Genomic DNA, 13,777 nt, shown 5'->3' with positions numbered 1-13,777 from the left:
TCTTGTGGAAAATTTTTGTATCTGTGTTCATCAGAGATATTGGTCTACAGTTCTCCTTTTTGGTGGAGTCTTTGTCTGGTTTTGGAATTAAGGTGATGCTGGCCTCATAAAACAAATTTGGAAGTATTCCGTCCCTTTTCATCTGAGCCCCCAAACTCTTGATTCCAGTTCACGTCATGATTTTGGGGATGTGGGATCAAGCCCTGCATCAGGCTCAGAGTTAGGCATGGAGATTGGGATTCTCTCTCTCCTTCTCCCTCTACCCCTCCCTCACTTGAACATGTGTGCCTGCACACGCTCTGTCTAAAATCAATCAATCAATCAATCTTTAAAAAACAATCCTAACATATTGGAAACAGGGAGCTCTGAAATATCATTTTATGCAGAGCCCTGAAAATTAATGGGTTCTGGGCCCACCATTGAAACGATCAAGCTGATAAATAAGCCAACTTTTTTTTGGCGATGTAGTGCATCTAGTGTTCTGTAGTTCTGTAGGTTAATACCTGTAAAACCCAGTCCCCATTCACTGCCCTGATCTCACTGCCCTAGAAAGCCCCAGCAGGCAGATGCAGTGGTGTGGGTGCTGAGTGTATGGATGGTTTCTTTCCTTGTACCTTCAGTCCTATGTATGGAGGATAGCTGAATTCTGGCAAGGATGCTTTTACATTTTTGGGTTTTGTTACTTTCTACTCCTTTGACATCGTATTTTCTGTCAGATGAAATTTATGGGCACATTATAGTGGTTGACAGGAACAATGGGCCTCCAGGATTTCCCTGGGAGAAACCTCCACCTGCTGAGTGAGAGCTTCCTCCTTTTGGCTGATGTGGGAGCTCCCGGATCTCCTCATTACTTCCTCAGCCTGCTGTAAATGCCAGGAAGGCAGACTTCACAAGAGCAGGGCAGAGGTGGGATGTGGAACTGCAGCTGGATCTTTCAAGTAACTGTTTCAGAAAAAGTCAGCTGGAAGAGGTCATGTCCGTGCTCCTTGGATGGAGCACTTTCAGTTGTCTTACTAAATCCAGTTTAACAAAAATGGGCCTAAGTAAATGCGGCTCAACCCATGACTGCCAATTAAGGGAAAGGACAAACAACATGTAATCACACACATCTGCGCAACACTTTCTTTTTTTTTTTTAATTTATTTATTTATGATAGTCACAGAGAGAGAGAGAGAGGCAGAGACAGAGGCAGAGGGAGAAGCAGGCTCCATGCACCAGGAACCCGACGTGGGATTCGATCCTGGATCTCCAGGATCGTGCCCTGGGCCAAAGGCAGGCGCCAAACCGCTGCGCCACCCAGGGATCCCGTAACACTTTCTTATAACATCAGTTGCTTGACATGATGTTTCACTGCTCATTAGTCTTCATTTAGACTGTGAATTCCTTCAAAGTGGCAGTCAGGTATGGAGCGCCTGCATTGAGAATTACGAAAGTTGGATTTCTGACTAGTTTTACGTCTCTCATTTAAGTGAAGGGGTTGCAGTAAGCAATTACCAAGTACAGCTCTTCATATCCAGCTCAGGACTTTTATAAGGCTTCATATTTTGAGAATGGACAGACTTAGAGTTTGCATTTCCTTCTCTTGACTCAAAGCGCATAGGCTTTCAATCAATGAAAAGATATTTTCTGAGGTCTTTTTATTCACTGCACTGTGAGTACGGCATCAGAGTGATGTGTACAGGCAAATGGGCTCATCATGAGAAAGTTACATGGGAGGTTGCCTTTCAGACTTTTCCTTTAGGGCCATGGAGTCTTAGCTCTGTCAGGCAGGATCCACATAACCCAGGTATTTGTACATGACATCTTTAGATGGACTACAGATTCAGCTGCTGTAAAAGAAACCCTAAATCACAGTGAATTAAGTGGGGGCAGACATTTGATTCTCTTTCAAGCAAGCTGGTGTCTCCCAGTGTCAGACACCCAGGTCCTTTCTATTTTGTTAGGGCAACTGCCGCACCTAGAACATTGCCTTTGCCAGCATGGCCCAAGATGGCTCCCTGGCATATTCACAGTCCCAGCGACAGGATGAAAGAAGGGGAGCTGAAAGTTGAACTGCAGTGCTCACACTCCCTCACAGTCCCACAACTAGAACTTGGTCTGTTGGAAGAGGGGAATGTAATCTTTATTCTGGGCAGCTGTGTGGGACGTGTGCCAGTGGATATTGGCAGATGAGCAGCAGTCTTTTTTATCTTGGGATTTGGTTAAGATAAACAAAAGTTCTGCGTTCTGTGGGGAACATCTTCACTTCGGGCCCACCGGGGGATGTCTATGTACTTTAGTATATGCATTCATAGTTAATGAATTATGAAGACTAAAGCAGGCACCAACATTCCATCCCACTTCTGAGGAGCTGGTGCAAACCTTCAGCCAGTGTGGCCATGGACATGGCCTCTGTACCAGCCCAGGCTAGGTCTCCTCAGCATATCCTGTGGCATTCTTGTTTGGATTGTGCTAGAAAGTCACCTTCTCTCTTTATGATGCATTTTACTAGCTACTGGGCTTCATTTATGTACCTGTCAAAGCATAGTTTCTAAGCACTGGTTTCTGGGGATGCTCCCTTCTAATACCTTCTACAAAATGCTGCAGTCTCTAGTTCTTCCAACCTGAATTATTTGCATCTCTGTGGGATTTGTATTTCTGTGACTGTAGGGAAGGGAAGGGGAAAGAGTTGTCCTACTTACAGTTAGAGTGGAAGAATGACCTCTGGCCATATGGAAACATGTTCTGTGGTTCCATGATCCATGCAACACCTGTAAATGCTGACTGCAGGTGATGGTGTCTCAGCAGAGCAGGGCCAATGATGTGTGATCCCCCACCCCCAGGTCAATAGCTGGTAGGCCAGCCACAAGGGGCATGGTGGGGGTACACATGGGCTCTAGAAGTGAATGTGGCAGTATGCTTTTCCTGTCCTTGCCCTGTGCGTTCTGCACAGTGGAGTGGCAGACATTTTCTTGTTGAGGACTAGTTTACTGGAAGCCTCCAAAATGGTTCTTGGATGGCTTTATTTTTAGCCTTCAAACAAGGCTGAGCCTTCCTGCTTTTCTTTTTTCTCTCACATTCCAGCCTCCTGGAATGCGGTTTTGTCTTTTGTATTCTGATTCAAATCCTCTTCATCCACTGGAGACTCAAATACCTTCTCTTGGAGAGGCCCTCCTGCAAAATACTGATTTTTTTTTTTTTGACACTTGTTTTTCTCTCATGTTCCTTCTATCAGTTGACTTGAACTATCACTGATCTCTATTGCTAAGTATTTAAACTTCACATATTTTTGTCTTCTTTTCTCACTGAGGTTGTAAACACTTGAATTCTTTTACTCCCGTATTTAACAGTCATTTAGTAGTCATTTATTAAGGCCTGCTCTGTACCCGCTACTGTGCAAGGTACTGGTTATGCAAAGACAGTCTCTCTCCTGGCACCTATATAAGATAACTCAGGAAGGAAGGCAGTTACTGGAAACAAGAGAACAAATGATTACTGGTAGACATATGTGCCAATGCTTTGAAAGATAAGAAAACCAACTGCCTAGGAATGTTGGAAAGTTTTATCGAAGGAGCTGGCATTTCTGATGGCCTATCAAATGGAAGAGGAGAGACAGTTACAAGTGTAATTGAGTATGTTCCATGGTTTTAGTGAGGTAGGATTTGGAGGTCTATGTGTGTTTGGCTGGGCAAAGGGGAAGATGAGCAGGAGAAAATGCTAAAAAGGTGAGGTGGGCAAGATGGTGAAGTGCTTACAAGCTTTGCTAAAGCATTTGGATGATTCTGTAGGGAACGGGGACCCCTGGACCTCTTAAGGAGGGGAGTGTCATGGTCACATATGTATATTAGAATGATGATGTTGGATTCAGGTGAAAAAATGAGTGGAGTAGGGAGTAAGCCCAGGGCAGATGGGTCAGTTTGATTCAAATTCCTGCTGAGTACAGCACGAGAAGGAAGGGGGTGAGGAGAGGCTAGGAATGAATGAGCAGAGCACATCTGAGAGCATGAGGATGACTCACTCACTGGATGTGGAGGAAGCTACGAGCGAGAGTGCCGGTAGCCTTTATGCCTCTGCAGAAGGCCATGTCCTACCTCGTAGCTGATAAACATCAATTCACTTTTCAACACAGCCCGCCAGTGATGTATACCCCTGTGACATTTAATTTTTGATGTTAGCTCCTAAGAGCAAAACAATATTGATATTATTACTTTTTAGGGTTGATTATAAGCATTTTGTGTGAGTTTACAGCATAAGCACAAAATTTTGGATGTTATGGTCAGCCTGTTGGGCAGTCAGACTATTTTCTAATTAAGTTTACTTCGTGACATTTTGGGGAGGGTGTAGTATCTGTTCTGGGAGTACACAATCAAAATGTGTTCCCTGCTGTGTGTTAAAGAAAAACAAAAACTGCAAAATGTTTCTTTCACTTCAGGTTTTATGGGTTAAAAAAAAAGTAGAGAAATAGCTTCTAATTCTTTCCTGCCATTCCCTAAAGAAAGGTACTGTGATATTTTATTAAATTCAAATAGTGAAGTTTTGTTTGTTTCCTACTGTCTGGCCAGCAATCTGAACCATGATGTGGAGCGAGAGGGGATTGGGAAAAGAAAAATATTTCCTGGTATAATCTCCCTTCCAGTACCAAGAAATGCTTGTCCCTGGGATGGTATACGCCACCCAGATGGCAGAGCAAGGGGGTTTAGTAGGAAGTATCTTTTCCTTTTTGTCTGGTGTTGCCCATAACCACATAATTGTTTTTAGCTTAATTGGTTCAGATGCTGCATTGTTTCCAAAGGAGATCAATCTTTCTCTCAGTCCAACTCCTGTGCAAGCTGCACCCCACCCCCCGGCTCCCTCCACCCCATAAAGCTCCACTGCTTTAATGCCTAAATGCTTAACAGTTTATCTGCTGATCCCCTTAGCTCCCAGATACTGAAAATAAATTATCTTTATGTTATGGCTGCTATTAATATATTCCTGTTTGTCTTGGCCTCTGAGTTATGGGGTAGCCGTCTGCCTTGAACACTGCACCATAACAGTTGTATAACCTCTTCCAAGCACTGCAGCAAACTTGAATTTATAAATGCCTGTGGAGTGAGAGGGGCTGACTTGAGCATGGATGTTTACAGCAGAAGTTCTCTTCCCTGAAGGTCTCTGTCAGCTGATATTTCCAGAATTATTATGAGAGACTCAGCCTCTCCTGACATTTCTTGACCCATTATTCACTGATCAAGTTTAATTGCAGGAATCCAGCAAGATGTCAGGATCAAGTTTTATGAAGAATGAAGTCGATTGATGTAAAACTCTAATAAATGATGCAGCTTCATAATTAGAGAGTATTTAGACAAAACATACAGATTCTGAGTTGAAAGCTTGTCTCCCAAGAGGGGAGATCCTTGGAGGGCTGAGGTTTTGAACATTTTTATGTTGGTCCGACGTTACATCCCTGGAGGGACCCCACTTGCACTTCTTTTTTTTTTTTTAAGATTTATTCATTTGAGAGAGAGAGTGTGTGCATCTGAGAGAGAGCAAGCAAACACAAGTCAGTAGAGGGGAAGGGCAGAGGGAGAGGGAGAAGCAGGCCCCCCGTCCCTGGCTGAGCAGGAAGTCTGATGTGGGGCTCAATCCCAGGACCTCGGGTTCATGACCTGAGCAGAAGGCAGACGCTTAACTGACTAAGCCACTCAGGCACCCCTCACTTACACTTCTTACCTGAGATCTTCACCAACTCTGTATAAGGACACCAATCCAAACAAGTATCTTTGAGCAAAGTGACTAGAATATTCTAAGTTTCCCCACCATGTTGAAGAAAGCCTAAAGATGTGGTATTGAAATTAAGTTTTTTAGGTTTTATTTTCAGAAGAACTGCATGAATTTCTATTCAAGTGGGTCTCACAGGGTCATGGGGGTTCCAAGAAAGTGTCTCAGGAACTGCGTGTGGCATGGAGAGGGGTTCTGCTTTCTTCCTCTGCCACCTTCATCCAGAAAAGCTCCATACTTTTATCTCCTGTGCATGTTGGCCTTCTAAGTACATTTCATTCTAAGAATGAGTTCTGCTGCTTAAATAATTGGAAAACTTGATCTAGCCTAATTATCAGTTTTACAGAAGAGGATACTGAGGGCCATGGAGATTGTAAAATCTGCCCATGGTCACCATAGCAATGACCAAGATGGATCTAAAACATTGATCTCTTTGTTAATTTTCCCCATTCTCACTGGTGTGAGGTGGTATCTCATTGTGGTTTTGATTTGTATTTCCCTGATGGCAAGTGATGCGGAGCATTTCCTCATGTGCTTGTTGGCCATGTCTATGTCTTCCTCTGTGAGATTTCTGTTCATGTCTTTTTGCCCATTTCATGATTGGATTGTTTGTTTCCTTGGTGTTGAGTTTAATAAGTTCTTTATAGATCTTGGATACTAGCCCTTTATCTGATAAGTCATTTGCAAATATCTTCTCCCATTCTGTAGGTTGTCTTTTAGTTTTGTTGACTGTATCCTTTGCTGTGCAGAAGCTTCTTATCTTTATGAAGTCCCAATAGTTCATTTTTGCTTTTGTTTCTCTTGCCTTCATGGATGAATCTTGTAAGAAGTTACTGTGGCCAAGTTCAAAAAGGGTGTTGCCTGTGTTCTCCTCTAGGATTTTGATGGAATCTTGTCTCACATTAAGATCCTTCATCCATTTCGAGTTTATCTTTGTGTCTGGTGCAAGAGAGTGGTCTAGTTTCATTCTTCTGCATGTGGATGTCCAATTTTCCCAGCCCCATTTATTGAAGAGACTGTCTTTCTTCCAGTGGATTGTCTTTCCTCCTTTGTCGAATATTAGTTGACCATAAAGTTGAGGGTCCACTTCTGGGTTCTCTATTCCGTTCCATTGATCTATGTGTCTGTTTTTGTGCCAGTACCACACTGTCTTGATGACCACAGCTTTGTAGTACAACCTGAAATCTGGCATTGTGATGCCCCCAGCTATGGTTTTCTTTTTTAAAATTCCCCTGGCTATTCGGGTTTTTTTCTGGTTCCGCACAAATCTTAAAATAATTTGTTCCAACTCTCTGAAGAAAGTCCATGGTATTTTGATAGGGATTGCAGTAAACGTGTAAATTGCCCTGGGTAACATTGACATTTTCACTATATTAATTCTTCCAATCCATGAGCATGAAATATTTTTCCATCTCTTTGTGTCTTCCTCAATTTGGAGAGGATGTGGAGAAAGGGGAACCCTCCTGCACTCTTGGCAGGAATGTGAACTGGTGCAGCCACTCTGGAAAACTGTGTGGAGGTTCCTCAAAGAGTTAAAAATAGACCTGCCCTATGACCCAGCAATTGCACTGCTTGGGATTTACCGCAAAGATACAGATGCAATGAAACGCTGGGACACCTGCACCCCGATGTTTCTAGCAGCCATGTCCACAATAGCCAAACTGTGGAAGGAGCCTCGGTGTCCATCGAAAGATGAATGGATAAAGAAGATGTGGTTCATGCATACAATGGAATATTACTCAGCCATTAGAAACGACAAATACCCACCATTTGCTTTGACGTGGATGGAACTGGAGGGTATTATGCTGAGTGAAGTAAGTCAATCAGAGAAGGACAAACAGTGTATGTTCTCATTCATTTGAGGAATATAAATAATAGTGAAATGGAATAGAAGGGAAGGGAGAAGAAATGGGTAGGAAATATCAGAAAGGGAGACAGAACATGAGAGACTCCTAACTCTAGGAAACGAACTAGGGGTGGTGGAAGGGGAGGTGAGCGGGGGGTGGGGGTGACTGGGTGACGGGCACTGAGGTGGGTACTTGACAGGATGAGCACTGGGTGTTATTCTATATGTTGGAAAATTGAACACCAATAAAAAATAAATTTATAATAAAATAAATAAATAAATAGAAAAAAATAAAACATTGATCTCTTGTCTACCAGTCCACGGTTCTTTACTCTTCCTAATGACTCTTGGATTCCTCAGTGTAGTCATGACCAAGATGGGGCTATTAGCACCAACCTTAGAGCTAAACTAGAACCTAAAAGAAATTGGATTCTGCTTACAAAGATGCCATAGAGCACTGAGGTTAAACAAATAGGTACTGGATTTGGACTGTCTGGGCTCACATCTCTTCTCCACCCTTGCTAGCTGTATGACCTCACATAAACTTAAGCTCCTTAACCTTCCTCGAGTTCTGTTTCCCCAGCTGTAAAACAGCTGTTGTGCAGGTGAGATAAATCAGTGCACATACAAGTACTGCCAACAGTGCATGGCAAGGAGTAAATATTCAATAAACATTAGTTTTTATTTAAAAGTTTGAATCATTAGCTCTTTGAATCCTGGGCTCTTCTGTAACTTTCCCTTGGATGCATTGTTTTTTGGTTTTTGTTTTTGTTTTTACAAATATTTTGTTTATTTTAATGAAGCTGGTACAATGTCCATTTAAAACCCATATCCCAGGCCAAAAAATACAAATAAAATAAAAAAGAGCAGTGTTCTGCTGAATACACTTCTGCATGAATAACTTTATTAACTGCTAATGAAAATTAGAACTTTTCTGGGATCTTCTGACAAGACTTTTATCTTAAAATGCTTTCTCTTCAGTGAAGCCATCTTTGGAGTTAGTCATTTACTCTCATCATCTCTGTCTTCTCGACTCCAGCCTGATATTTCTCTTCTTTTGGTCCAGACCCTCAAATTTTAAAAGAAGCTTCAAGTTAAGGAAAGGTAATTTTTCCACAGTTAAGTTCTCTGAAAAACTTCCATCTCCCACTGAAAGTCATAGTCCAGGAGTGAAGCAATCACATGCTAGAACTTCAGGGCCAATTGGAAAGTCATCATGAACACTTGTATTGGTCGATCTTATTTATCACAAGCCTGAAAATGCACAGTCCTGGAAAAGGTGGCCTCTCTGTGCACACATGTAATTTTTAAAAAGGAAAGGACAATATGAAGGGGGATGAGGTTTGATCACCAAAAATCAGCACAATGAAAACAAGTGATAATGAATAATGGGGACTAGAATTCAAATTACCAGATGTTTTAAAGAGATAGGGTGCCAGTTTTCAATTCCGTTTTGAACACCACATTACAAAAGAACTATTTTTAAAAATAAAAAAGGATTGAGGATAAAGAAAAAAAGTAAAGAGAATATCTAAATCATTGAATGACCCCCTGTTTGTTCCTGATAAACTTCAATCACATCTTCTTCCTCCATTCCCAGTTCTTTTGGAGTGTGATTATCAGCAATTCTCTGACCTTCAAAGAGAAACCTGAGTGAATTCATGAGAACTCCCTGTCTTTGACAGTATGATTCTTTGAGTTTCTTGAGATGTGTTGTCATTTTCACTTTGAAGTGAATCTCACTGCTATCCTGTCCAATGACTTTGAGTTTAATGTATTCTCCTTCCTTCTTATCCCCCAAGTCCTCAGTTGAAGGTTTTGCCTCCTGGTCAGACATGGTGACGTTGGATTCACCCAGGGTCTCCGCACTACAGTGGCCTCTGGTAGGCAGAACCTCACTCCGGGGTTTACAAATCCATCTCCCCTTGGATGCATTGTAACTTGTTGATCCTATTATATTTGATGCCAAGGATGACCATGTTTGTGGGTGTGTGTTCCCTCATGTCTGTTAAAGCCATTATCATGTGGTGGGAGGAGTGATAAGATCATAGGCTATTGGAACTGGAAGCTTGTGTTATGTTGTAGATAATTGAGTGAGGGCTGAAGTCCCCATCACCAGAAATGACTTGCTTAGTCTTCTGGGATTTTCCAAATTGTGACATCTGACACAATCTGCAGTCTATCCAAAACCACTTTGTATTCTTTGCCCCAATATGTTTATGCTGCAGTTAGAAAAAATCATTTTCTATTGAGGTAACATTCACTCAACATAAAATTAACCCGTTTATTGTGTTCCGTTCAGTGGTATTACATACATTCACAATGTTGAGCGACCAGCGCTTCTATCTGGACACCATGCATTTTCATCACTCCCAAAGCAAACCCGGTCCCCAAAGAGCAGCCATTCCTCATTCCCCCTCCTCCCAGCCCCTGTCAACCTCTAATCCACTTTCTGTCTTTATAGACTTACTTATTCTGGACTTTGGATTTTTCAGATACATGGCATCATACAATATGTGAACTTTTATATCTGGCTAACTTCACTCAGCATAACACTTTATTTATTTATTCATTTTTTAAAAGATTTTATTTATTTATTCATAGAGACACACACACAAACACACACAGAGAAAGAGAGAGAGAGAGAGAGAGAGAGAGAGAGAGAGAGAGAGGCAGAGGGAGAAGCAGGCTTCATGCAGGGAGCCTGATGCGGGACTCCCCGGTCTCCAGGATCACACCCTGGACTGAAGGCGGCGCTAAACCGCTGAGCCACCTGGGGTGCCCAGCATAACACTTTAAAGGTTCATCCACATTGTTGCATGCATCAGTACTTTTTTCCTTTCCTTGATATTTATACTGCATTTTGGTTAAAGGATCCCAGTTTCCCTTTCATCTCCCAGCATCCCCCTGAAGTGAGGCTAACTGACCACAACACAGTTTTCTGTTTTCTATATCTCTCTTCCCTTTCACTCCAGATCTCTGTCATTGATAAGAGACAGTCCCCTTTCTTACTACCAACCTGTCCCTAGTTCCTCAGGACAGGAGCCCAAGGGCAGAGAAAGCTCACCACCTGCTATCCTATCTAGAGTCTTATCTCTGAGGCCATTTTAGACACGTGCTTGTGCCCAGGTATTTGTGAACTCGGATGATTGGGCTGGCATCTCTACCATGAAGAAGGAATAGACTTCAGAGGCTGGACAGTTCAGCCCGCGGGTGATCCCAAGTGGAACTAGCTAACACGTGGTCCCACTGGTTCTTGGCAACAATGCCATCATGTAGATTAGCAGAGCAATAAGTAAGTGTCATTTCATAATGTTGAGGTGTTCTGTTTGTTAACTTGATGAGTGAGTTCCTTGTCTGTAAGGATGAACATCTGAACTCTAGAAGAGAGATTAAAAAAATAATATCACCATCCTAATCAGGTCCAATAATTCACATTTTAAGGTTGGATCTAATGCTGAAGAATTTCTGGCAACCTTCCTTGGAATCAATTACAGTCAATTTCATCACATTTTACATCAGTTAAAGGAACATTGTCAAGATCAAATCTTGCCCAACATAAATGTCTTTTGTTTTAATTTCCTTACCCTCATAAACCAAGAACTTCATAGACAAATGTGCCACATAGACATATGTGCCAAAAACATATTTTTTCAAGCCAAATTTTGCGGGTTCAGTCTCTATTTGGGCTGTGGTGAGGAAAGCAGCAGCCTCCTTTTCCTGATCCCACATGGTTACCTGTACTGTTTTGGTCCTTCTTCATGATTCTCAGGTATGCCCTGGACTCTGCCTTCTGTCTGCATACAGGGGTCTGTGCCCTGTTTCCTCAAGTGCTTAAGAAGTTGTCTTTCTTTATTGATGGGATTATTTGTGCTATTCTTTCCAGAGGACAGGCATGGGCCACAGCAGGGCAGAGAAACAGGCAGGGCAAGCAGCCAGAGATCTGATGAGCAACAGAGCCTGAGCAGGACAAAGCCATGCTCCACAGGTCTGAAGCTGTGTACAAGCCACCCTGTAGGTCCAGGCACCATGAGCGTCAACTCAGAGAAGTTGAACTCAGAGTAGCTGAGGCAGAAAGGATCCAACGTGGACTTTAATACAACAGGTGAGTTAGGCAGCCAGCAAGAGGACCAACAGCAGGTTGGGACATGCCCATGAGTTTAGGTTCCAAAGCAGAAGCAAGCTGTGTCTTGACCTCTTCGACCTTCTCATTGTTCCCTGTGATGGGCAAGAACCCACAGGTGTGTACTTGCTGCTGAGGGCAAGACAGGTCTCCACAGGTGCAACTTATTCCTGATTAAGGATGGACAGAGAGGCCTAGACCTTTTCATAGGTCTCCTAACATGCGTTGCTAATGAGATTTTGTTCTATTGTGGCCCTGCTATGTAAAATACCCATGGCCATTCCTGGTCCCCACCAGGCAGACCCTCTCCTCCTCATCAAAATTGGAATATCCAAAGGGTCAGACACCTCTTCATTCTCTTAGGGGCCCAACCTGGATTCTTTCTCATCACTATGATCTCAGTATGGGGAAACTTGAACTTATCCATATTTTTGCTTCCCTGAGCCTTCTGGTGTCCAGGTGAGCTTGAGTTGGCTAAATGGTGGGCCAGGTTCCTTAGCACACAGGTAGGCAGCATGGTGAATATAGAGTTGAGCTGAGTTCTCCAGGATAGACCATTTGGAAGACAATGCTTTCCTGGCTCCCATCCTTCCTTCCTTGTCCCATGTCTTTGGGCAGAAGAAGGTTGAAGAATAAGTTTCTTTTTATATCCACCCTTATTTTCTATGGACGTAAAGTTTGAAAGTAAGTCCACTTGAGCCTCTGCCTCTTTTCCTCTCTGGCTTCCCCTTATTCCAGAGCAAAGGTTTTGAATGCACAACAGAATCACTGGGGAGACTTACAAATCCTAATGCCCAGGCTGAACTCCTAACTGATTAAATCAGCACCTCTGGGGTGGGTCCCAGGCACAGGCATGCTTATGCTCTTCCAGGGGACAGCCATGGTTGGGAACCCAAACTGTAGTGAAACTTTATGACAGTGGCCTGGCCAGAGCAGTCTTGGCCAGCCCAGGCATCCCTGTGCTTCCCCTTTCTGCACAGAATCAGCAGGATGCCAGGCTTTGCTGCGGGTTCAGTTCAGCATCTGAGGCAGCACAACCCTTCAGAGTTTGACTTCTACTCCTCTATTGTCTAGCACGCAATCCCAACCCTGTCACTTGCTGTGCTGTTTCTTCACATACGAGTGGGGCTGGTAGCTGCCCAGGCCGTGTAACCACCTGCCCAGGTGGTTGTAAGGATTCTCTGAGTTATTGTATATAAGAGATTTAAAGGATTTAAAGGAGTTAAAGGAACATGTCTTATAGAGGTGCTAAATATTAATATTATTATCTTTCATAGAATGATTTGTTTTCATAAAATTTTATTGTTGGACATAAACTTTGCCTCTTGGTGGTTTCTCTTTTGTCCTAGTGTCAACTTCCTATCAAAGACAAAGTAATGATATCTTCCCCCTTCAGTTTCTCCTATATTCTCTCTCTCTCTCTTTTTAAGACTTATTTATTTTAGAGAGAGAGAGAGAGAGTGCAGGGGGAGGGGCAGAGGGAGAGGATCTCAAGTAGACTCTGCTGAGTGTGGAGCCTGATGTGGGGCTATATCTCACCATCCTGAGATCATGACCTGAATCGAAATCAAGAGTCAGATGCTTAGCTGACTGAGCCATCCAGGCACCTCTTTTCTCTCCTACATTTGGAAGGTTCTAGAGTATGTGGAAGTTAATTCTATCTCAGTGGGAAATAAGCTTTAATATCTCCTTGGATTTCCTCATATAGCCAAAAAAAAATTTTGGTACCATTTGCAATATAGATGGCTCAGTGGTTTTCTTTTCTTTTCTTCTTCTTTTTTAAAAAAAATTCCCTTGAAGAGTTCAAGTCCTGTTCAACCCTTCCTGAGAGGCCCTGAGAGTGAACAATGGCAGGCTCAGGGGAGAGAAGGCACTTGAGTTTAGTCTCACCATGAATATGTAACCATCATGTTTGTTTGCTATTTCTTTATCCGGGAGACAAATGGTCTCTCTCTCTCTCTCTCTCTTTCTCTCTGTATATGTGTGTGTTTTGTGCGGCAAGAAAGTTTAACCCCTAGCTCCCATTCGGACCCTCTCCTTGCTGCAAACTCTGTGCAGGTTGGCACAGATGT

At 42.8% G+C, this 13,777-nt stretch overlaps 2 protein-coding genes across 2 annotated transcripts in view; one reads left to right on the top strand and one right to left on the bottom strand.

The window, feature by feature from the left end:
* Positions 1 to 13,777, top strand: part of CACNA1C (calcium voltage-gated channel subunit alpha1 C) — a 754,651-nt gene that overhangs the window by 56,693 nt on the left and 684,181 nt on the right.
* Positions 9,100 to 9,445, bottom strand: LOC129503387 (small ubiquitin-related modifier 1-like). The gene has a single exon (XM_055315412.1). It carries the CDS (start codon positions 9,417 to 9,419, stop codon positions 9,114 to 9,116), a length of 306 nt encoding a protein of 101 aa, XP_055171387.1. The 5' UTR covers positions 9,420 to 9,445; the 3' UTR covers positions 9,100 to 9,113.

Source organism: Nyctereutes procyonoides, unplaced genomic scaffold (genome assembly GCF_905146905.1).
Source record: "Nyctereutes procyonoides isolate TBG_1078 unplaced genomic scaffold, NYPRO_anot_genome, whole genome shotgun sequence".
Classification (NCBI taxonomy): Eukaryota; Metazoa; Chordata; class Mammalia; order Carnivora; family Canidae; genus Nyctereutes; species Nyctereutes procyonoides.
The sequence above is the reverse complement of the archived record's forward strand: the minus strand, read 5'-3'. Positions and strand labels throughout refer to the sequence as shown.